General features: G+C 45.5%; 1 protein-coding gene and 1 pseudogene across 3 annotated transcripts; one reads left to right on the forward strand and one right to left on the reverse strand.

Annotated features, from left to right (window-relative positions):
* Positions 1-167: 167 nt before the first annotated feature.
* On the reverse strand, positions 168-21,779 carry SLC25A44 (solute carrier family 25 member 44). Of its 2 annotated transcripts, none has more exons than XM_080647493.1 (4): positions 21,625-21,779; positions 13,073-13,710; positions 6,051-6,178; positions 168-3,060 (listed from the first exon to the last, which is right to left on the reverse strand). In XM_080647493.1, exons 2-4 carry the CDS (start codon positions 13,695-13,697, stop codon positions 2,869-2,871), a joined length of 945 nt encoding a protein of 314 aa, XP_080503619.1. In that variant the 5' UTR covers positions 13,698-13,710; positions 21,625-21,779; the 3' UTR covers positions 168-2,868. The 2 variants fall into 2 exon arrangements, 1 of the variants encoding a protein (XP_080503619.1); XR_013959408.1 differs by having other exon boundaries at positions 2,175-3,060; positions 6,051-6,173; positions 21,625-21,763.
* Positions 21,780-23,114: 1,335 nt separating this feature from the next.
* Positions 23,115-23,734, forward strand: LOC308237270 (steroid receptor-associated and regulated protein-like; annotated as a pseudogene). The gene has a single exon. The product of its transcript is annotated as a steroid receptor-associated and regulated protein-like (transcript).
* The last annotated feature ends 1,883 nt before the right edge of the window (positions 23,735-25,617 follow it).

A 25,617-nucleotide genomic window follows, 5' to 3' on the forward strand; every position in this document is an offset into this window, starting at 1 on the left:
GGCCGCTGCATTGGGCGCGTCCGATTGGAAGTAGCGGAATGTCCATCACCGAGTCGCCGACGGGGGTGGGGAAACTGCTGGAGGCTGAGGGCTGTGCACAGATGAGTAGGGTGTCGTGCACTTTAGTGCTTAATCCACAGGCCGGCAAAATAAGCGCCAGCCAAAAGCTCAGGGCTCAATACAAACTTTTAATTACACTTCAAAGACTTCGTACAGTGCAACAGTGAATGAATGTTCGCAATTAAAATTCACAAGAGTCCACTTTATCAAATGTTAACCGCATCTATTTTCATTCCCCCGTCCCTCAATACTCCCATCAGGTTTCCTGTCTTGCCTGTCCTCCGAAGTTTCTTCCAGTTTTGGCTATGGACCGCCACATCAAAACTTCCAGCTGGTCCGCTCTATGGTCCTGGGAAAACGGAAGCCCATTGTCCCAGTCCCACCAAGACATGTTTTATTCAAACCCAATTAGATAGGGAAGTAGGGGGCAGGGGTTCCATTCACTAAAAACAAAAAAAACTCGTCATCCTTTGAAACGTGTGTGTGTGTGTGTGTGTGAAAGAGAGAGAGAGAAAAAATGGGTATGAAATACTGTACAATAAATCAGAAGGAGTCTGGGAAGGAGAAACAGCCTGAGGCATGAGAGGCAGGAGACTACCCCCTGTCCACGATACTTTACCCACTTTGCCACAGTGGGGACAAGTTTCTAGGGGGGGGGGGGGGAAGGTGTGGGGCTGAAAAACAATCTCCAAAAGGGTCACTAGAGTGACTTTAAAGAGAGAAGGCTGCCCTGGCTGGCGTCGCTCAGTGGTTCGCGTGTCGGCCTGTGCACCAGAGGGTTCCCAGTCAAGGACACGATCAAGGACAGGTACCTGGGCTGCAAGTTCAATCTCCAAGACTGTTGGGGTGGGTGCAGGAGGCAACCAACTGATGTGTCTCAACCATGTTTCTCTCCCCCCCTCCCGCCTCCTCCTCTCCCTCCCTTCCACTCTAAAAAAAGTCAATGGAACAAAAGAGAAAGAAAGAAGGCTGGCTTCTATTATGTTGGTGGTTCTTAAGGTAAAGGGGTGACTGAGGGGCAGGAAGATTCAGAATGATCTGTGGGCCTAACCCTTTGGATGACCGTTTGTGGGTAGGAAGGAATCTTGACAAAGTGCAAGAATAAGCAAACCAAAATAAGGGAAAATAACCCTCAAAGATAAAAGACCAAGATGGGCAGTGACAGTGGTGAAGGTAGAAAAATGTGTCTTTCAGATTCTGATCTGGCCAGGGTGATAGAATGTGGAGCAGCTGTAAGAAACAGCAAGGCTTCAAAAGGTAGCTAGCACCTTTCAAATTGGCACCATGGCCCTTCCCAGGGGGTGGGACCAATAAGAAGGTTTGAAGGATCATCCTGGCCAAATGTCTCAAGTAGAAGTGCAGGATTTGATATGCCTTCTTCTCATCCTTTTTGCTGCACCTCTCTCACCTGCCACACAGGCTTGGTAGCCAAGGTAGGATGAGGCAGGGAAGGAACGCTCATCACTTAGCTCCTGAGAGCATCAGCAGATAATCTCGGCAGTATCCGGCTGGTATGTGGTGGTCCTGGTATTGGGTGACTTCCTGACCCGCTCTTGACTCTCTTCCAAGCATCCCTCTAGAGCAGCAGTCGCCAACCTTTCGGTCCTCCCGGACCAGCAGTGGTCCGCGGACCACGGTTGGCGACCGCTGCTCTAGAGGGTACCATGACTGGGATGACTTCACATTGGGGAGAAGAAAACACAAACAGTTCCACGTATCAGAGACTGAGACAACATTCGTTTCCATGAGTCCCGTGATTGGGATATCTATGTATTATAACTGCCTGGGGCTGAGAACCTACACTGCCCTCTCCTAGGCCTGGCTCAGCTGGTCTGGGAGATGGGCTGGGGCACACATCCCCTCCTGTTACTTTCCAAGCCAGCTACTCTCTCAATCTGACTTTTCAGGGTAGTGCTCCAAGTCCCGTGTGCCCCGACAGCCTGAGCTACTTAAAATTGTGCCTACCACTGTAGTCATCTGGGCCAGGGGAAGCCAGCAGCTTGTAAGTCCTGGGACTGCAGGGACTGAAGGGACATGGAAGGGATAGGGAACTGAGATTGAAGGAAAAGCTACATTATATTTTCCCGAGGAAAGGGTGGGCTCTGACTGCAGGATTGGATAGGTGCTTTAGTAGGACAAAGACAGTAACCTGGTACACGGATGTTAAAACAATATAAACACACAAAATAAAGTATTAACATTTCTCCCAATCTAATAACTCCAAAGAGAGGATGAGCACTCTGAAGCTTTCGCTGTTATTACTCCCTGTGCAAAAGTGCCTGGCACCTTGCCCCCAGTGGCAGGAAAAAGCAGAGCAGTCTGGTGGGCGAATCAGTCCCAAAATAAAAATAAGCCTAAGAGACGAAGCAGGAAAAGGCTTGATGGCAACTGCTTGGAATCTGGGCTGACGACCCAAGTGGCAGAACCAGTGGCAGTAAGCAAGCTCTATGTACAGCTCTTATCAGGATCTCAGGGACCCAGATGGAAAGGGAAACCAGAAGAAGGGTTAACGGGAGGGATAGAGTGGGACTAGCGGGGAGGGTGGGTTTCCTTAGGGCAGGGAACTGAGTGCAGGGACTGAGTGAGGGAGCCAGTTTGGTAAGAAAACTAAATAATGGGGACAGGAGATGCAGGTGTGGAGCCTCTTCAGCAAGAGCAGTTCAAAGTGTCCGTTCCTGCCCCCTACAGGGCACCTGGCCCAGGGCAGAGCTAGGTATGTGGTAGGGGCACCTCAGAGGGTGCTATCCTCCCTACTCCGTCCCCTACCCAGAGTAGTGTGGGAAACAGCAGGCTTCTCTCCCACACAGGTTACCAGTGTCTCGAGTCCACCAGCTCAGGTCGGAGGCTCAGTTTCTTGAGGCTCTCATAGCCTACCACAATGACAATGGTAGAGGGCGTGGCTGAGATGATTCTGGCTGAGAGGCCCTTCATGAGGCCCCAAGGCCCCTCTTCTGCCATCAGCTGTCTGAAGGTCAGGATAATGGAGTTCTTGCCCTCAACCTGGAAAAGTCAGCACAGTGGAGGGTCATGGTCTGCAGGTAAAGCTCCTCTGCTCATTCTCACTCTGCCTTGGGCAAAACTGAATTTGAATTCTGCTCCCCAATTTACTAACAGCATAACCTCAGTAATTTAACTCACTCTTTGCACTTCAGTTTCCTTGAATATAAAACAGTGATAGTCCCTATGCCGTGTGGTTGTTCTGAGCGGTAAACAAAAGAATACTTGTAAAAGTTGGGAACAGGACCTGGCAGACAGTAAGTGTTCAATAAGCATTAGACATTAATGTCATTAGATAAACTACACAGCTATGAGCCTTTGGACTGGGTGCTTCTCTCTGGTCTCAGGGAGGCTGGATTAAGTCACCTCTAAGGTCCTCTGCAGCTCTGCCAGTCTGTGATTTTGACTATGATCATCTCAATCCCTCTGAACCCCCGTCACTAGAGTCCTCCCCTCTAACTCTGTTGTCTCCCAGGCACCTACCTTCCCTATCACATTGGAAACCTGGCTAAGGCAGGAATCTTTTCTTTCTTAACAGTCCTGCCCCCTTCCCCTACCCCTATATCCTGCCACCAAACTATATCTTTAGATACCGCCCACTCAGACCCTCAGCCAAGACAGGACAGGTGCACTCCTTGTTATACCTCCTCCTGTACTGTGTGACCTTCACAAGGTGGCCCCATCTATGGCTAAGAACATCTACCCACTCGCCCTGCCTCCTTTAACACCCACCCTTCTCCACACTCCCGTCTTCCTCTCATCTGACCACCTCTGCTCCCCTTACCCTCACACTTATCCTTGGTCATGTCAAGGGCTTTTAAGCCATACCTCTGGCCCTCATATGCACTTAGTCTCCTCTGGCCTGGCAGCACCTCCAAGTAGAGACCTATCCTTTCCCTGGATCTCCTTGTGGAACACCCAGGACAAGGCTCAGGAGAGAATGAAGATGGAACCTATGTACTTTATTATTTACAAACTAATTAGATGCCAACTACTCATTTTCAAATGTGTGTGGTGGGGAAGGGTATTCTTCCTTGAGATAAAAATACCTAGATTTTCCCAGACAAGAATAAAGGAGTTCATCACAAAGGCAAAGAAGGACCCAGCAATTCCACTTCTGGGTATTTATTGGAAGAAACCCAAAACACTAATTTGAAAAGACACATACACCCCTATGTTAACTGAAGCATTATTTACAATAGCCAAGGTATGGAAGCAACCTAAGTGTCCATCGATTGACGAATGGATAAAGATGTGGTACATATATACAATGGAATATTACTCAACTTTAAAAAAGAATGGAATCTTGCCATTTTCAACAACATGAATGGACCTAGAGGGCATTATGCTAAATGAAATAAGTCCGAGAGAGAAAGACAAATACTACATGATTTCACTTATATGTGGAATCTGAAACAATAAATGAACAAAACAGACTCATAGATACAGAGAACATTTTTTCTTAATCTTCACCCAAGGATTTTTTTTCCATTGATTTTTAGACAGAGTGGAAGGGAGGGGGAGAGAGAAAAACATTGATGTGAGAGAGACACATGGATTGGTTGCCTCCCACACTTGCCCTGACCGGGGCCAGGGATCGAGCCTGCAACTGAGATACATGCCCTTGACTGGAATTGAACCCGGGACTGTTCAGTCCGAGGGCTGACAATCCAACCACTGAGCCAAACTGGCTAGGCCCTACAGAGAACGTTTTGATGGTTGCCAGATGAGAGGGGGTTTGGGTGAAAAGGGGGAAGGGATTAAGATGTACAAATTGCCAGTTAGAAAAACAGTGCCAGGATGTAAAGTACAGCAAGGGAATATGGTAATAACTATGGATGGTGTCAGGTGGGTACTAGACTTAGCAGGATAATCACTTTATAATTTATATAAATGTCTAATCATTATGTTGTACACCTAAAACTAATACAATATTGTATGTCAGCTGTAATTGAAAAATAAAAAAATGATTAAAAAAAAATACACCTAGATTTATCAGCCACCTCCATCCCAACATCCTGGTATTAGGGAAGCTAACTGCACTCCCAACCTGTTATGGTTATTTTTCTTCTCTCCCCTCCTCAGCTTGCCTCTTAAGCTATCCAAATCAGATAGTAAAACCCTCCATTCTTTTGACTTAAAGCTTTATACAGAAAAACCTGCCATTTATATTTTATATGTCATCATTCAAATTCTAATTCCTTGGACTAGGTACTGTGAAATTGTTTTTGAGCTGACTTAAGACTGGGACTGTAACTTCAGCACAGCACCACCAAGGGCTTTGTCGGTGTTTTTGCTGAGTCCACACAGTACAATCTGTGAAACCTATTCAAGAACAGTCACTCTCGCCCTGGCTGGTGGCTGAGCTGGTTGGAGTGTCGTCCCGCACATTAAAAGGTTGCGTGTTCAATTCCCAGTTAGGGCACATATCCAGGTTGCAGGTTCAATCCCTGGTAGGGGTGTATACGGGAGGCAACTGATCGATGTTTCTCTCTCACATTGACATTTCTCTCTCCCTTCCTCTCTCTCTAAAATCAATAAAAACATATCCTCTGGTGAGCACAAAAGGGGAAAAAAAAAGAACAATTTCACTGCCTGTAGAGAGCTCACAGAGAGAAACCAAACAGACCTAGGAAATGAACTGAAATGGATATTTCTAAATGCAGGTAAGAAAAAGGTGGTTATAGGCTATGCTAATAGGATAAAAGGCTGTAAGAAACCAGCAAGAATTCCTAGAGGCATGGGCAAGTGAAGGAATAGAAGCATGCAAGCTAGCAGACAGGATGAGAAAAGCATTCTAGGTTCTTCAAAGTGCTCAGCTGGTTTCTGTAAATGATAAGTCATAACCACAAGGAAGGGGCTTGGATGACCAAAAGATGCTGGCTGAACTACACAGCCATGACACCAAGAGGTCAAGGGAAGGCTGGAGGGCCTCAAGATCACACTTCTAATGGGTAATGTGGGAGGAGGGTTGGGGTGGAGGCCGGTCTTACCTGCACTCGGGTTCGGATGACGTCCATGGGATTGGTGAGGATGGAAGCGGTAGCTGCAGCCAGGGGCCCTGAGATGGCTTGAAACACAATGTGAGGGCATTCCTTAGGACAGAGAGATGAGAGCTGCTCTGGAATGGAGGGAAAGACAATGCCGTAAGACATGAGGTACCTCCCTGTCTGCCCTCACACTGCTTCTACCAATTGGCCCAATGACGACAAACCTTCCATCCTTAGCCACCTCAGCGCCCCCCATCCGCATAACTCCCATCTTTTTTTCTCTTTGCTTCCTTCTGAACCAACAAAGAATTATAAATCTGAGGCTCCATCCAGAAGTCATCTTGGTTACATCCTCTGGAGGGAAATTTCAAAACCTCTTTGCTTGCTGACTCCTTTCATCTGATGGACAGAAATCCTTCCTGATATAACAATCTTATGCCTGTGTTCTGCTTCGCCCAACCCATAGGCTAGAAAAGCACACACTACATATTTTCTATTATATGCACTGAATAACTGGTTGGATACATTAAAAGCTGGTAACACGGCCCAGCCAGCGTGGCTTAGTGATTGAGCATCGACCTATGAACCAGGAGGTTATAGTTTGACTCCTGGTTAGGGCACGTGTCAGGATTGTGGGCTCAATTCCCAGTGTGGGTCATGCAGGAGCCAGCCAATCAATGTTTCTCTCTCATCACTGATGTTTCTCTCTCTCCCTCTCCTTTCCTCTCTGAAATAAATTTAAAAAATATTAAAAAACAAACAAACCTGGTAACACTTACTGTCTTTAAAGCAGGGAGTTGTATGACTGTGGTGGATGAGGGTTTTTTTCACAGTATACCTTCCTTTCCTACCTTTTGAATTTTTTAGAAGTTTTTAAAAAATTGATTTTAGACATGGAGGAAGGGAGAGAGAGAAAGAAACATCGATGTGAGAGAGATACATCAATCAGTTGCCTCTCGCACACGCCCCCAGAGATCGAACCCACAACTGAGGCATGTGCCCTGACCAGGAATCGAAGCCTTGACTTCTGGTGCACAGGATAACACTCCAACCACTGAGCAACACTGGCCAGGGCCCTACCTTTTGAATTTTGAATCGTGTTTTTACAAATAACAAAATTACAATTAAAAGAGAAAGTCATATCCTACAGTGAGAACTTTTCTCCAGCCTTTATTAAGAGAAACAAAAATTTATTTTTTCAAAATGCTGATGAAGAAGACTGATTAATAGCCCTGTCTGGTGTGCTCAGTGATTAGAGTGTTGGCCCGTGCACCTGAGGGTTGGAGGTTTGATTCCTGGTCAAGGGCAGGTCCTGGGTTGCAGGTTATATCCCCACCCCCAGTCGATTGCATTCAGGAGGTAACCAATCGATGTGTCTCTCTCACATCGATGTTTCTCTCTCTCTCTCTCTCCCCTCCCCCCTCTCCCTTCCACTTTAAAAATCAATGGAAAAAATATCCTCAGGTAAGGATTAACAAACAAAACAAAAGAAGACTGAATAATACCCAGATTCACCCATTCCCAGTATCACTGAGAAGTTCACCTACAATTGAATTTTTTGCTTTACACTCTCTAGAAGTGAAAGACAAGAGCTCATTAATTTATTCAATAAAGATGTATTGAATGGCTACCATGAACCAGTCCTTGTGGGTTCTGAGGATATAACAGTGAATAAAAAAAGAGCCTCAAAATCCTTGCCCTTATGACATTTACATTTTAACTGCCTGAATAAACAAATAAAAAGCAAAACATACAGTTATGTCAGAAGGTGATATGTGCTAGCTAGATAAAAATAAAGCACGAAGGGGAGACAGGAAATGCCAAAGGTAGGGTGTGAATGGGTTGCCATTTTAAACAAGGTAGTCATGAAAGCCCTCTTCAAGAAGGTGAAGTTTGAGCAAAGTCCTAAACAAGAGTGCAAGCCATAAGGCTCTGTGGTGGACAACTTTCCAAGCAGAAGTAACATCCTATGAAAAGGTCCTGAGATAGAAGCACACCTTAAATCTTCAAAGGGCAGCAAGGCCAGTATGCCTGGAGCAGAATGAGGGAGAGCACAGCAGATGAGATCCAAGAGGTAAGTCATTTAGGACCCTGAAGCCATTGCAAGGACTTTGGCTTTTACTCTGAGACTGGATGTAAAATAGATTTATCATCTCAAGGATTCCCTCAGTTTTCTCTCTACAATTCAGTCACCATAATACCTTTAAATTTTTTTTATCATGCTCCTAGTTTGGGTATTTTGTAGCCAGGCAACTAAATATTAGGGAATAAGTAGGATGGTAGGGGTTGGCAGGGCAGAAGTGAGAGCTTCTAAGACCCAGCAGCATGGCAGAATTCCTTAAGCCCTACCAGAACCATCTCTCCCTGATTTCTAGTCACTTTCTTCCCCAGGGTCAGCATACAAATAGAAACAAAGTGCGCTGGTGACTCCTCCTCATGGGTGTCCTATTTCTCTTGACAAGAAAGCATTTCATAACCATTAAAGGTAGCACCTGGGCTGGCACTGCCAGCCTCCTTGGGCCTGTCTGCACTAGCCCCCAGGCCTGTAAGCTGCAGTGGGATCCAGATGCCAATTCTAGTCCTACATACATGCCATTTTCCTGGGGCTTAGGGAGAGGATGGAAAAACAAAGGTAAGAGGGTGGGGTAAAGAGCCCCATGTCTTTCCTTCTCCATTATTCACTCAACAAGTGATTACTGGGCACCTATTATCTGACTTGGTTTAAGTCTCCTGGCTAAATAACTTTGGATAAGTAATATAAATCATTGTTTAATGCTTACTAGATGCCAAGCACTGAGATAAGCACTAGACATAAAACAGAAGTGGACAGGGAAAGGCCTTCATGGAGCTTACAGTCTAATTAAGAAGCTGCAGTTGGAGATAAAATAACTGCAAATTATAACGAGTGCTCTGAAGGAAACAAGGTGCTGAAAAAGAAAACAGAAAGAACCCTCTTTCCAACTGGGTAGTTAGAGAAATCCACTCTGCAAAGGTGGAATGGAAGCGAAGGCCTGAAGCATGAGAAAGACCCAGCCATACAAAGAACAGGGGAGAGGGTACTCCAGGCAGAAAGAACATCATTTGCAAGAGCTCTGAGGTGAGAACGAAGCTTGGTGTGTTAGAAACTGGGAGAAAGGCAGTGAAGATGGACCAGAGTGAGGAAGGGGCGAGTAGCACAAGACGGGGCTGAAGAGGCAGACAGAGCCAGATCATATAGACCAGTGCTGACCACGGGAAGCATTAGATTTTATTCTAAATGCCCACAAATCAGCACTGATAGATGTTAAGCAAAATGGGGTAACGAGAACCAGTCTACTCATTCAACAAATATTTACTGAGCACTTCAATTCACCAGAGTCTAAGAGACACTGAGCCTGGCACATGGTGGATATTCAACAAAAGTTAGTTTCCTCCCCCTTCCAAGAACCTTTCCAGTGAATTATATATCAGTATAGCTGGAAAATAGGCATTGAAAATAAAAGAATCTTTCCACATTGTAGAAGAGATAAGGCACACACAAATAACACCAAGGAAAATGTTATAACTGCCTTAGGAAAGATTCAAGCAATATAATAGAGGTTGAAGGGAGGGGAAGGTCACTTCTGGGTTAAGGGCTTCATGGAGAGGATGGAATAGGAGGCAATAAGGAGCACTTAAGTCATGATTTCACCCTGGTAAGTGTCCCTGGAAGGCATATAAGCAGAGGTGTGATATGAACAAAGCAAAGGTAGGAGAGATGATACGTGGTTGAAGAACTGTACGTTAGCTGGCCTGGTTGCAGCACAGACTATACACAGGGGAGCAGCACGTGGTTTCACTATAGAGGGAGGCTAAAGCCAGGCTGAATTGTTTGGATTTAACTCAGCAAGCAGTGGATCCACTGAACAACACAGACAGGGTTTAAACAGTTAATCCGTTAGGAAGTGAGTGATGGATAGGAAGGAAGAGGCGTATAGAGAATAGGCTGATGCTGCTGTCCAGGAAGGTGGTAAGAGTGGCATGGTTTCCAGGAAAGGCAGTAGGAATGGAGAGAAAGTTTGGAAAGACATTTTGAGGTCACAAGGACTAGATGTGGAGCCAAGGAAGAGGGAATGGCCAAGCACAATCCCCAAGGCTTCAATCTTAGCAATTTGGAAAATAATATGATCACTGACACATAGAAATAAGTCAGAAGGGAAAGCCAGGTTGGGTTGAAGAAAAGTTCATAGAGCCCTAGCTGGTTTGGCTCAGTGGATAGAGCGTCGGCCTGCGGACTGAAGGGTCCCAGGTTCTATTCCAGTCAAGGTCACATGCCTGGGTTGCAGGCTTGGGGCAGGAGGCAGCCAATCAATGCTTGTCATCATTGATGTTTCTATCTCTATCTCTCTCTCCCTCTCCCTCTCTAAAATAAATAATCTATATATCTAAAGGGCTAAATCACTGACCGTACATCCATCCGACCAACCAGCTGGTACGTATGACGTGCACTGGCAATTTAAAAATAAATGTTGAGCCAGAACCGGTTTGGCTCAGTGGATAGAGCGTCAGCCTGCGGACTGAGGGGTCCCGGGTTCGATTCCGGTCAAGGGCATGTGACTTGGTTGCAGGCACATCCCCAGTAGGAGGTGTGCAAGAGGCAGCTGATCGATGTTTCTCTCTCATCGATGTTTCTGACTATCCCTCTTCCTTCCTCACTGTAAAAAATCAATAAAATATATTAAAAAATAAATAAATAAATAAAAAATAAAAATAAAAATAAATGTTGACCCTAACCGGTTTGGCTCAGTGGCTAGAGCGTTGGCCTGTGGACTCAAGGATCCCAGGTTCGATTCCAGTCAAGGGCATGTACCTTGGTTGCAGGCACATATCCAGTGGGGAGAGTGCAGGAGGCAGCTGATCGATGTTTCTCTCTCATTGATGTTTCTAACTCTCTATCCCTCTCCCTTCCTCTCTGTAAAAAAAATCAATAAAATATATTTTAAAAACAATAAAAATAAATATTGACTCGTGCATGCATGATATTTGTCCCCGTCTGACACTGGCCTCCCATTTAAATTAATTTGAAGACAGTTTCCCGTGATGTCAGCATTTGCGATGACTATTAATAAATCACAAGGACAAACTCTAGACAGAGTAGGAATATTCCTACCTGAACCCGTTTTCGGACATGGTCAGTAACATGCTGCTTTCTCTCGAGTTTGAAGAGCGTGTGACGTTAAAGTTGTAAATACCTCATCACAAGAGAAATTAGTAAAGCACTCTGAAAGTTTTTTTACTCAATGTGGTATACAGGGAGATTTTAGAATAAGTTTAATCAATTTATCAGTCATTGTTTTTATCAATATTGTTTTTATATCATGTCTTTGTTGTTAATGGTTATTTATTAATTTATTTATATTATTATTTTCATATACATTTTACTAATTTTCTTTCACCTCTGACACTTCTATTATAGACAAAGGGTGAATAGCAATATTAAAATATTTCTTCTAATTAATTTCCTTTCAATGTGCACAAATCCATGCACCGGGCCACTAGTATATGTATATATGAAAAAAGAATAGTTCATAGAGTAAAATTTCAGATGTAAATACATGCATCCAAGTTGAAAGGTCAGTCAGAATGTTAGTCTGGAGCAGAGCTCTGGAGAGGTTAGTCTGGAAATGGAAATAGAGATTCTGGGACATATTGGAAAAGTACAACTCAATTGTAAATGAAATCAAATGAAGAGAGACTCCAGAGAATATGCTCACATTTCCTAGGAAGTTTTTTTAACATTAAGATTGCCAGGCTCGAGCTAGCTGGTTTGGCTCAGTGGATAGAGCATCAGCCTCCGGACTGAAGGGTCCCAGGTCCAATTCCAGTCAAGGTCACATGACTGGGTTGCGGGCTTGATCTCCGTTGGGGGGCATGCAGGAGGCAGCTGATCGATGATTCTCATCATTGATGTTTCTATCTCTCCCTCTCCCTTCCTCCCTGAAACCAATAAAAATATATTTTTTTTAAAAAAGATTGCCAGGCTCCATTCCCACAGAGTCTGATACAAAGAATCAGGAGTAGAGTCCAGGTATGTGAATTTTACCAGATACTCTAAATGAAATACTGTGTTAAACAGAAGAAGAAAGAGAGAGAGAGGAAAAAAAGAAAGAAAGCAAGCTACTGAAGGAGGAGAAAGCGATAGGGGGGAGGAGAAGGAAGGAGGAATAAAGGAAGAAAAAAAGGGTAGGAGGAGGAGGAAGAAGAGGTACAATCAGAAAAACAGGAGAACTATAAAAGTTCAGTGCCATAGAAACAAAATGATTATAGATTAGGAAGTCCTTATAAAACCTGGTTAGAAAAGTTCCAGATGGGATGAGACAGAATGCCCACTGCCAAGGGTTAGAGGCCAGCAGCAGGATTAGGGAGGTTGTAAGCATAGACTGCCTTAACTGGAATTTGCTAGTTACTCAAAGCTGCGATGCCAAGGGCAGCAGGCACACTCTTGGCAATGTGTTCTGCCCTTTCATAAGGAAATTTGGCAATATGTTTATTGAGGCTCTCAAAATTCTTATCTTTTAACACAGTAATCCCATTTCTGGGAAATACTTAAAAAGAAGTAAAACGTGTTGTGAACAAAAAATACAGGAGTGGAGAGGTTCATGGCTATATCACATCTTGAATTTAACAATGCTGAGGAAAGGCATCCAACTCAAAACCGCACAATTATTCATTAATTTTATCTTCAAATCCCAAATATCCCTTAATTTTGTCCTTTTCTATCTTCCAATTCTCTGCCAATATTCCACTAACCCTAGTTGATTGTAATGCACCCAGAATATATTCTATGATCTACAATCAACTATTTTACTTGTCTGATCCCCCCCACTTTAATATAAGCTCCCTGAAGGAAAGAACTATGGATTATTCATCTTTGAATCCTCTTGAATCAAATGTTTGCTGAATGAATGGCCCATTCTCCCATTAAATCTCCCTGTCACGTGTACAGAACAAGGGTTTCTTAGCCACATTAGAAAGCCCACACCCCACTCTCCTGGGTCCCTGCTTACCTGCGTAGAAGTGATAGAAGGGCCACCAGACAGCACTGTTTGGGATGTAGGTAAGCAGTGAAGCCACATAGCCTCGGTAGAAGCCTCGAAGCCCATCAACCCGCAGGATCTGCCTGATGATGTCCTTGGTTTGGCCAAAGGCAACTACCCCTTGTCCCTCTGGGTTCCCTCGCACTTGGAAGCGGCCCACTTTCTCACCCTTACGCTGCATCATCAGGTGTTGGGAGACCACATCAATGGGCACTGTGATGCTCTGGGCCACGAGAGAGGCCGAGCCACCAGCCACAAGTGATTTGACTGTGTTGCTCTGGCTGTAGTCAGATACAAACTTCCGGGTGAGCTCGTAAGTGGTGACATAGCACTGGCCCGAGATGAGGGTGAAGGTGTTGACCAGGAACCCCCGGTAGAGGCCAGTCACACCATCTGCTCGCAGGATCTTAATGAAGGCATCAAAGGTCCCATGGTAGAGGCTCTTGCCTTTCTGAACCTGCAACCGAGTGCGGATGAGGGTGAATGGGTAGACGCTGACCCGGATCATCATTGTCATTGCCACACCAAACACGTAGAACTTCTTCTTGTCCAGGTGTTCCCACTCAATGATCTGGATGTTGCGTTTGTCTTCCATTGTGCCCGAAGTCCTGGGGATTTTAGCAGGGTGGAGGGATGTGAGGAAGGAGCTCAGAACTTCACACTTTCCCCTCCTGGCTAGACTCTGAAACCCCATTCTCAGGCTTCATCTTCCGGGGTACTTAACTCAGTCTGGCTCTGGATGTTCCTTCACAGATTAGGAGACTGCCCCCTTCTCTCTCCTTTATCAGTCCTTCCCAAGTCCAGAAACCTTTCCTTACCTCAGTGACTTCCCTGGTTTCACTCCCATGTCAGCTCCATACCCCCAGCTCATCATCTATTCTGGTCTCTCTGCCTCTGCCTGGGCCCTGGTGTCATGGCCTATTCTCCTCCTCCTTCTCTGGCTCACCCAAGCAGAGCTCAGGATGCTATGGACAAACCAACCACCTGACAGGATGTAAGGCCTTTCAGTGGACTAATAGGATGCCAGTATGTGACATTTAGGAGGTTCCTAAAGGCAGAGGGAAGTGCTCCATTTTTGAGCACTAGGCCCACTGAAGAGGCACTGCCTTTGACCTCACATTCTCAGCAGAGTGCCTCTTTTATCACCCTTTACCAGCTGACTCACCTGACTTTATTTATGGTTTCTGTGCTGGCCCCTCTGAGCTCCCCTGGCCCACCCTCACTACACTTATACTTTCTCCAGTCTGCATTAGAAGAAAGTGGGGAAGAAGCTAAATGGGGCTTTCATACCACAGGGCACCCCCTCACACGCACCTCCCCTCTCTCCAATGAGAGTAGAACATTAGGAACAGGCAAAGATCAGAGTCCTCTCTGGTTATTAGATAACTCATTCTAGAGAAAGAAAAGAACCACCTGAAGAGTCTTGAGAACTACAGGGTAAAGAACATGTTTGGCCTCTTTCATCCCTAAGCATATAAATCATTACCTCAGTCCCAGTTATAATGAAGGGAGATTCAAGTAACAGAAGATACTGACTCTGCTTTCGAGAAACTCAGAGTCCGTTAAAAAAGACACAGTATCTCTCTGGAGAGTGGATGTCAGATACAGCCCTGGCCCAGCAGCTCAGCTGGTTAGAGTATCGTATCATCTGTTCCATTCCTGGGCACATATAAGAATCAACCAATGCATCAAAGCAATGTTTCTCTATCTCAAAATCAATAAATAAAAAAATTTAAAAAAGGAATACAGGGCAGCCCTAGCTGGTTTGGCTCAGTGGATTGAGCGTCGGCCTGCAGACTGAAGGGTCCCAGGTTCAATTCTGGCCAAGGGCACATGCCCGGGTTGCGGGCTCGGTCCCTGGTGGGGGGCGTGCAGGAGGCAGCCGATCAATGATTCTCTCTGATCATTGATGTTTCTATCTCTCTCTCCCTCTCCCTTCCTCTCTGAAATCAATAAAGAAATATATATATATTTTAAAAGGAATACAGGACAAATCAATGTACACGAGGCCCTCATGTAAGTGTATCCATTGCTTAAAATTTCAAACAAAACTGCCCTAACTGGTTTGGCTCAGTGCATAGAGCAGGGGTGGGCAAACGTTTTGACTCGAGGGCCACAACGGGTTCTTAAACTGGACCGGAGGGCCGGAACAAAAGCATGGATGGAGTGTTTGTGTGAACTAATATAAATTCAAAGTAAAGGAGCAGAGGGGAGAGCAAGAGAACCCTCCGCTCTTTCGGCTCCACGGGCCAGATAGAACAGCCGAACGGGCCGGATCCGGCCCGCGGGCCGTAGTTTGCCCACGGCTGGGAAAGAGCATCGGCCTATGGACTGAAAGGTCCCAGGTTTGATTCCGGTCAAGGGCATGTACCTTGGTTGCGGGCACATCCCCATTAGGAGGTGTGCAGGAGGCAGCTGATCGATGTTTCTCTCCCATCAATGTTTCTGACTCTCTATTCCTCTCCCTTCCTCTCTGTAAAAAATCAATAAAATATATTTTTTAAAATTTTTTTCAAACGAAACTAAAAAGCCTACCAATGTAGTAATTACATAAAATTGGGACCTTACAAATGAAGAACTGTCAAATGAACTGTCAAATGAAAGGGCGTCATATAGTGGACATATTCTTAGTAACAATGTAACGTGCTCCTGTGTAGGACATGGACATGTCTAGAGGGTTGAAAAGTTCTGCACAAGTAGTCCCAGTACTAATGCCTTGGCAAAACTCATGTCAAGTGTTTAACCAGAGTTTATCTTCAACCACTTTACCCAGGCAAAGGCCCTAACTAGCCTAAGTCATTTCTTGGTTTACCATGGAAGTCAGTGAGGAAGCAAGGTTAGCTTTTCAGTATTCCCTGAGCTGGACGTATCACTTTCATTCAAGTACAGGATTCCTGCAGTGCACACTGAGTGCATGGGGACTGAGGGACAACCTCCCTTCAAGGTAGGCATAGGTGAGGTACATGTAACCAAGACAGGCTCCCTAGAGGAGGACAAAGCAGTGTGAATGAAGTTGGAATACATGTAGACAGTGAAAGGGAAAGAACAATAGCTTGGAACAACTAGGTTGGCCAGAATGGAGACTCTAGACCAGCCTTGGGCAAACTACGGCCCGCGGGCTGGATCCGGCTGTTCTACCCGGTTCTCTTGGTCTCCCCTCCGCTCCTTTACTTTGAATTTATATTAGTTTACACAAACACTCCATCCATGCTTTTGTTCCGGCCCTCTGGTCCAGTTTAAGAACCCATTGTGGCCCTTGAGTCAAAAAGTTTGCCCACCCCTGCTCTAGACTGTGGAAAGTAAGTTAGAGGTGGGGTTCTAGGAGAACCCCTAACAAACTGATGTGCCATTTGCTGTGGGCAAAAGTGGCCCTTCCTCCCCACCAAGTCCAGCAGGGCAATCTTCTCTCTTAAGGCCCTTCAAGAGAAGGGGGGTCACTGTTTCCCCTGCCCCAGGGCATTTGTCATCCAGGGTCCCAAGGTCATGTTTCCATTACCACTGAGAGTTGAAGAGAGACATTAGGATTTACTGAATGACTATTACCCCATGCAACCCTTATAACCTAATCTGTGCACAGTTGGATACTTCTGCTAAGGAAAAAGAGGGTCAGCTATATTAAAAGGAACAGACCCAAGGTCACGTAGCTGGTCAGTGGTAAAGGCAGGATATGAGCCAAGATCTGTTCTCTACTCCACCATGCCTTTTACTCCCCTGGGAGTTGAAGAGCTCCAACACAAATCACTCTGTTCAGTCTAAAGCGAAGTCATTCCCACTGTGGGAGCAGAATGAATGCCCTCATGACTGCCAGTCACCCAAGGGTTAAGCACAAGCTCCTGGCCCTGCAGATGCCTATGGATTTCTTAGCTTTGTGCTAGAGAAACCAAGAGCTGCCTCTGCTTTCTCAGTGTGCTTGTGGAATAACTGAGCAGAGTGACTGAGCAGTCACATTGTTGTCACAGGACAAACACAGCAGGGCTCAAGCAGGAGGGACTCCTACAGGGATCATGCAAATTGTATGCTCAGCAGGGCAGAGAAGCAGAGCAACAAAGGATTCTGTTCCAGGACCTCGTTTTGTGGGCACCATCTCAATTTGTCAGCTGAATCACAAAGTACCAACATCTCCTGATGAGAAATCCTAAGGCAGGACCCAGTGCCTACTTTCCTCCATCTCTGACATGTGCCGATATTTTATTAATATTTTATTTCTTTTTATATTCTTTATTTAGTGTGTGTGTGTGTGTGTGTGTGTGTGAGTGTGTGCATGCGCGCCACTTGCACACATCTATTTTAAATTCTCAGACGGAAAAGGGACTCTCCAAGGCTGAAGCAGGTACTTCTATTATTGCCATGGTAACAGAAGAAGCCACTAAGAGTCATGCCTCAGAGAGAGAAGCCTCTACAGTTGAAGGAGAGAACCATTACATCTACCTGTTCCCTTCAAAAAGTAGGACTGCTCCTAAAAGGTGGGATCTCAACCTGCTCTTTTCCTGTATAATAAAAGGCTAATATGCAAACTGTCCCCTCTACCGGGAGTTTGACCACAGGGTGGGGCCAGCCAGCCAACCGCCTGTGGCCCCTCCCCCCGGCCACCCCATAAATGCACAAATTCATGCACTGGGCCTCTAGTATTATATAAACGCCAAACTTCCTGCTCAAATAACAAAACCAGTAAGTACCTCTTGTTTTACCCTCTGGAAAATCCTCCTTGCAGATACCAGTATGCAAACTTCCTTTAGCCTTCCCAACTCAATCAGCCCAACTTCATTATGGCTCTTCCCAGACCCTTATTTTGTGTACATGGCTCCAATTCTGAATTTCCCCCATCTTTTAACACTGCTTGGATACGAAGGCTGAAGTGTTTCCTATGAAGACCCCACAAATGACTCAAGATCAAGTGAGATGTCAGAGGCAGAACCCTCACTACCAAGCCCAGCAGTGGAAAGGAACAAACTGGTGGGTTCAGTACACATCCTCTCCACTTCCAACTTTCCTTTGTAGAAAAATCATACTAGACCAGTGGTCGGCAAACTCATTAGTCAACAGAACCAAATATCAACAGTACAAAGATTGAAATTTCTTTTGAGAGCCAAATTTTTTAAACTTAAACTTCTAATGCCACTTCTTCAAAATAGACTCGCCCAGGCCGTGGTATTTTGTGGAAGAGCCACACTCAAGGGGCCAAAGAGCCGCATGTGGCTCGTGAGCCGCAGTTTGCCGACCATGGTACTAGACTATTCACTAGGTTCTGAGATGAGATTACGGTTCAAGACAAGGCAATGTCATCTGGAAGGCAAGGCCATGCTGTGGAAAGAACAATAGTATTCAGGAGGTCCAAGTTTAAGTTCTACTTCCATCATAGAGTTAATTTACACAAAACCAGACTGTGTAGCCTACTATTGGTAGCTGTATGGTACAATCTATTGCTCCTAGGCTACAAACATTTATAATATTATTACTGTACTGAATACTGTAGGCAACTGTAACACAATGATAAGTACTTGTGAATCTAAACATAGAAAAGGTATTCTAAATATAGTATAAAAATAAAAAAATGGTACACCTGTATAGGGCACTTACTATGAATAGAGTTTGCAGGACTGGAAGTTGCTCTGGGTGAGTGAGTGAGGAGTGAGTGAATGTGAAGGCCTAGGACATTGCTGTACACTATTGTAGACTTTATAAACACTGTACACTTAGGCTACACTACATTTATAAAACACTAGATTAAATCAAGCACAAACAAAAATAATGCAATCGAGAGATTTGGCAAACATGAAATAAATGAGGTCAGTATAACACAGCAAACTGATTATAGCAAACTTTTTTTTTTTTATTAATCCTCACCAAGGATATGATTTTATACTGATTTTTACAAAGAGAGAGAAACATGGACCTGTTGCCTCTTGTACATGCCCTGACCAGGGATCAAACCTTAACCTAGGCATGCCCTGACCAGGAATCAAACCCACAACCTCTTGGTGTACAAGAAGACACTCCAATCAACTGAGCCATCCAGCCAAGGTGCAAAGTTTTTTTTTTTAAGTAGAAAGAGTACACTCTAAAATAATGATTAAAAGTATAGTATAGCAAGCCCTGCCAGTGGTGCTCAATGGTTAGAGTGTCCATACATGCACGGAAGGGTCGAGGGTTTGATTCCCAGCCCGGTCGGGGCACATGCGGGAGGCAACCAATCCATGTGTCTTTCTCACATCGATGTTTCTCTCTCTCTCCTCCCCCACCCCTTCCACTGACTCTAAAAAATTAATGGAAAAAATATCCATGGGTGAGAATTAACAAAACAACAAAAAAAGTATAGTGTACAAATACCTAAAACAATAACACAATTGTTCATTATTGAGTATTATGTACACAATTGTATGTGCTTTGCTTTTTAAGTTATTTTTATTGATTTCAGAGAGGAAGGGAGAGGGAGAGAGAGATAGAAATATCAATGATGAGAGAGAATCATTGATCGGCTGCCTCCTGCACACCCCCTACTGGGGATCAAGCCGGAAACCAAGGCATGTGCCCTTGACTGGAATCAAACCTGGGACCCTTCAGTCCACAGGCCGACGCTCTATCCACTGAGCCAAACCAGCTAGGGTGTATGTGCTTTACTTTTATACAACTGGCAGTGCAGGTTTATTTACGCCAGCATCACCACAAATGTGTTGTGCTAAGACATTACATTACGATGACCACAATGTCACTAGGCCAGTGGTCAGCAAACTCATTAGTCAACAGAGCCAAATATCAACAGTACAATGATTGAAATTTCTTTTGAGAGCCAAATTTTTTAAACTTAAACTTCTTCTAACGCCACTTCTTCAAAATAGACTCGCCCAGGCTGTGGTATTTTGTGGAAGAGCCACACTCAAGGGGCCAAAGAGCCGCGTGTGGCTCGCGAGCCACAATTTGCCGACCACAGGACTAGGCAATAGAAAAATTTCAGCTCCATTATAATATTATGGGATTACTGTTGTATATGTGGTCTGTCATTGTCTGAAATGTTGTTATGCGATACATGACTGTATAACAGTGTGATGCAACCCATATGAGCTAGTATCATTTCTAACATTACAGAAAGCTGTACTGGACAACGTTACTCTAAATCATTGCTGTTTAAAGTGGTACACAGGCCCTAACCGGTTTGGCTCAGTGAATAGAGCGTCGGCCTGCGGACTGAAGGGTCCCGGGTTCGATTCCGGTCAAGGGCATGTACCTTGGTTGCGGGCACATCCCCAGTGTGGGGTGTGCAGGAGGCAGCTGATCGATGTTTCTTTCTCATCGATGCTTCTAACTCTCTATCCCTCTCCCTTCCTCTCTGTAAAAAATCAATAAAATTTATTTAAAAAAAATAAAAATAAAAAAAAAATAAAGTGGTACACAGACCAAGCAACATGGACCTCACCTGGAGCTTGTGAGAAATACAGAATTTCAGAATTCACCCTAGCTCTGTTGAATAACAACCAACATTTTAACAAGATCTGGAATGATTAATATGTCAGAATTTTAGAGACATTACTTTAAATATTAAGGATTATCAGCAATATAAAAATGATTACAATACTCCAAAAGTCCAGGATCCTTATGACTAGGTTAGGAGCCCTTACTCCTTCCTGACTTGTTACCAGAACTTGGCTCAATGTCTACTACTGCCCGGCCCAGCGTGGCTCAGTGGTTGAGCGTCAACCTAAGAGGTTTGATTCCCAGTCAGGGCACATGCCTGGGTTATGGACTCGATCCCCAGTAGGGGGTGTGCAGGAGGCAGCTGATCAATTATTCTCTCTCATCATTGATGTTTCTCTCTCTCCCTTCCTCTCTGAAATCAATAAAAATGTATTTTTAAAAAATGTTTACTAGACTCATTCAGATCTTTTCAGTCAACCACCCCCATCAAATTAAATCACCTTCTATAACACCTGACAAGACACCCATGGGGTTTGACCTCCACTTCTCAACTGGAAATAAGATCTTTGCTCCCTCCTTCTGTCCCCTACTGCATCAGCATCAACGCTCTGGATCGTGGGAGCTATCTACATGAACGTGAACATGTTTACATGCTTGACCACTTGTCTTACTAATGATGGAGGAAGATGTACACCGAATGTACGCATTTCCTTAGAGGACGTCCTTGGTGATATCTCTGACCCCTCCCTTCAGATTATCTTCCTAGGATTAGGTGAGATACCCACCAAGCCTTTTGGTCTTCAAGAGGTACTCACGTGATCCCTCACCACAGACACCACATGACAATTCTCTCCACCTACTCCCCCTTTATACATTTCGGCCCTGGCCTCCGCACAGCCACCTCTGGGTCCTCGGACAGGCCCCTCGCCATGCTTCTATGGCTGTCAGCGAACCTCATCCTGCTCCGACAGGAAAAGATGCCTCTCTGGAGTCGTCCTTCATGCCCAAAACCGCGTGCGGGCTCCCACGGAACTGCAGCCGGGCACCACAGACACCCGTTGCCTCCTTGACAGGTCCAGGCCCTTAGGCGCTCCAAACCGGCCGTTTCTTACCTTCTCAGATCAGGGCGGTCCCGCTGCGTCTGAGGCGAACTCCACGCCCAGACCGCTAGGCCGCAGCTCCCAATCTATCCGCGGTACCCGGCGACTGCCAGCTTCGGTGTACATCTTCCTCCATCTCGACCGGGCTCCTGGTACTAACTGGAACCGGAAATTGGGACGCTGTCATTCCGCCCCCTCCGGGGGGCGGGGATGAGCGGTGAGCAGCTCCACCAATGGTGTTTGGAGTCCGGGGCGAGGGCGGGCTGTCCCGGAAGCCATCTTGAATTCGGGCAGAAGCCACGCTTTTGTTAGCTTCGTTATGCCCTCAGCTCTACGGCGCGTGCGTGTCCTTTCTCATTCGCGAAAATCGAGTCACCGGCTGCTTCTGGAAGATCCAGGTCTAAATGTGTCACCTGTGTTTGGGATCTATTAGAATCCTAAAATTAAAATCTAATCTGTAATTTTTGTGTAGGGTGGTAAAGGCCTGGGGCGCGGGCTGGGGGTGAGCTGGAGGGGGTCAATGGAGGAAAAAGGGGGACATATGTAATACTTTCAACAATAAAGATTTTAAAAAAATAAAAAGAAGAGAAACTGGGAAAAAAATCTAATGGTCAGGGCACATGTCCAGGTTGTGGTCTCGGTCTGTTTCTATCTCTCCCTCTCCCTTTCTCTCTGAAATTTTATATATATATATATATATATATATATATAGTTGTGTTTCTTTTTAAGAATTGTTCTTTGAAAAATATCTAACGGAGATTTCAAACTTAGGGTGATAGATTTATGTCAATTTGGCTAGGCTATAGTACTGACTCACTCAAATACTAATACTCTTGCTGTGATGGTATTTTTAAAATAATAATGTTTATTTATTTTATTTTTTTAAGAAAGAAAGGAAGGGAGAGACATTGATGTGCAGGAGAAACATCAACTAGTTGCCTCCTGCACACACCCTGAAACCTAGGTATGAGCCCTGACCAGGAATTGAACCCTCGACCTTTTGGTTTATGGGACACTGGTCCAACCAACCCAGCCTTACTGGCCAAGGCTGTGATGGTATTTTGTAGGTGTGGTTAACATCTACAATAAATTGACTTTCAAAGAGATTGCCTTGATAATGTAGGTGGGCCTTTTCTAATCAGTCAAAAGACCTTTAGGGCAAAACTGGGTTTTCTCTGAAGAGGAAATTTGGCATCAAGACTTCCAACATAGCCCTAGCTGGTTTGGCTCAGTGGATAGAGCGTCGGCCTGCGGACTGAAGGGTCCCGGGTTCGATTCCGGTCAAGGGCATGTACCTTGGTTGCGGGCACATCCCCAGTGGGGAGTGTGCAGGAGGCAGCTGATCGATGTTTCTAGCTCTCTGTCCCTTTCCCTTCCTCTCTGTGGAAAATCAATAAAATATATTTAAAAAAAAAAAAAAAGACTTCAACACCAGAACTATATCCTGGAAGAGGCTCCTGCCACAGCTCCACCAGGCTAGACCAGGTGTGGTGGCAGCAGCAATGGCCTCATCCGAAGACCCCAGGATCCAGAGAGCCAGCCCCTAAATCATGGACCTTGAGACAGATCTGGACACCAGTTCAGGTGGGAAGCCAGCCCACCACCAAAAGGCCATCCCACAGCTTTCCTAACTTTCATTATCCACTGTGCTTGTGGGAAACAGCTCTCCCTGGCAGCACTCCCCATTGCTGCCCTAAACCCCAATTCCAAAACAGGACCTGTCACCTCTCCAATGAATTCCTACATCTTGTTCTGTGGGGACAGCCAACCCCATCTGACTCAGGAGGCACCCTTGGGTGGGGGATACCTTGCCCAGGCCAGCGGCACCCTGCCACCCTGCAGAGGGACTGTGACCCCAGCTTCTTCCCCAGTCATCCCACTCTGCCCCCAGGAGCCTCCTAAAGCCAAGGGGAGCACCTTAAAGAGGGTGCCCACAAGGTGTTCGGCTTGGGGAACAGTCATGGGGTCACTCAAAGCTTTCTCCTCCTGTGTCTGTGGGCAGGCAGGCCAGGCTCAAATGTCCAGGAGCTGCAAGTCCCAGAGCCCACTGCCTCTTTGCCAGGGTCTGCAAAATGCCAGGGAAAACACCATAGCTTTCTTGGAGCTTAAATTCTTGGAGTAGGGGAGATGTGGGGGGAGGGGAAGGGAGCAGGTTAAACAACTAAATAAATAAAGACGATTTTGAACGGTGATACAATGAGTGCTGTGCAGAAGCTGAGACCGGGTGCTGGGATGGAAAGCGATTGGGGCAAAGAGCTTTTCTGATACGGTGGTTGGGAAAGGCCTCTGAGTGGGTGGCAATTTAAAATATGATCTAAAACGTGTAAAGGAGCCAGCACTGTGAACCACCCTCCCAGGGCCCTTGGGCTGGCATCTTATCCCAGGTCAGGAAGCCCCAGTAGGACAAACAGGGCAGCACGTTGGCAGCTGTCCTCTTGGCTCACATACAAGTGTGAAGGTCACTGAAGGGCATGAGACAGAACAGGGAAATTTGAGAACCTAAATGGGACCTGGCAACCTGAGCATAAGTAAAAGGAACCGGCTTCTCAAGAGGGGCGGAAGTGCACAAAAGGGAACGGAATGTCAGATTTGAACAAATAAAATAAAGATATTTATTGGGCATCTACTGCATACCAGGCTGATGCTGCTCCCTAGAGATACAGAAAAAAGGGGACGGGGGTTCTGCTCCATAGAGGAATCATGTTCCCCAGCCAGAAGTGTGAATGAAAGTGTGTGTAGATGTAAGAGATGCACAGCACTGTGTGAAACACTAAAGCAACCCGTCTGAGGAAGTATCTCAGGACTCTCAGATGAAAATTGCTCAATGTTCATTTAAAAAAAATAAATAAGACCAGTCCAGCCGGCGTAGCTTAGTGGTTGAGTGTTGACCTATGAACCAGGAGGTCAAGGTTCGATTCCCAATCAAAGTATATGCCTGGGGTTGCGGGCTCCATCCCCATTGTGGGGCATGCAGGAGGCAGCCGATCAATGATTCTCTCTCATCATTGATGTTACTGTCTCTCTCTCCCTCTCCCTTCCTCTCTGAAATCAATCAATCAACAAATATATATATAAAAACAAAGAGCAGATGAAGTCCCCAGGAGCCTAATCCTGGCCCACTGCCCTTGCCATTGCCCCACGCCGTCCCATTGCCTTTGGCCTGGAGGTCATCTGGGGAGTCAAGGAGAGAAAGTTTGGAAAGGGTGCTTGGAAAGCGAAAGTCAGACCGCAGGGTAAAAATGCTGGGTCATGGGAGGATGCAAAGGAGCTACCAGAGTAGGAAAAAGAACCAGGAAGCCGAATAACGCCAATGAAGGAGCCATAGCAAACAGGGTCTGGAAGGGAGCCTGCGCACACATGTTCACTACAGCCTGCGCACACATGTTCACTACAGCATGCTCACAACAGCAAAGACGTGAAACAACCCACATGTGCGTCAGGAGATTAACGGCTAAAATACATGTGGTCATGTGGTATGGCCCTAACTGGTTTGGCTCAGTGGATAGAGTGTTGGCCTGCGGGCTCAAGGGTCCCGGGTTCAATTCGTCAGGGGCATGTACCTTGGTTGTGGGCACATACCCAGTAGGGAGTGTGCAGGAGGCAGCTGATCGATGTTTCTAACTCTCTATCCCTCTCCCTTCCTCTCTGTAAAAAATCAATAAGATATATTTTTAAAACAAACAAACAAAAAAACATGTGGTATATGTATACAATGGACTGTTGTTATTCAGCTTCAGAAAGGGAAGGATATCCTGTCACATGCTACAATGTGGGTAAACCTTGAGGATATTATGGTGAGTGAAATAAGCCAGTCATATATTGACTACTTTAGGTACTTCATTTAGGTGGAATCTATCCACCTAAATGAAGTACCTAAAGTAGTCAAATTCACAGACAGAGTCGAATGTTGGTTGTCAGGGGCTGGGAGGAGGGGCAATGGGGAGTTGTTGTTCAATGGATATAGACTTTCAGTTCTACAAAATGAGAAAGTTCTAGAGACGCTTT

This window comes from Plecotus auritus (genome assembly GCF_963455305.1).
Source record: "Plecotus auritus genome assembly, chromosome: 12".
In the NCBI taxonomy this organism is placed as follows: domain Eukaryota; kingdom Metazoa; phylum Chordata; class Mammalia; order Chiroptera; family Vespertilionidae; genus Plecotus; species Plecotus auritus.

Excerpts from the sequence above, each read along its gene's own strand:
- SLC25A44 (XM_080647493.1), bottom strand. The coding sequence starts at position 13,697 with ATGGAAGACAAACGCAACATCCAGATCATTGAGTGGGAACACCTGGAC. Across the intron at positions 6,179-13,072 it reads CTTCTATCACTTCTACGCAG|AGCAGCTCTCATCTCTCTGT; the intron begins GTAAGCAGGGAC and ends CCTCCATTCCAG. Across the intron at positions 3,061-6,050 it reads TCATCCGAACCCGAGTGCAG|GTTGAGGGCAAGAACTCCAT; the intron begins GTAAGACCGGCC and ends TGACTTTTCCAG.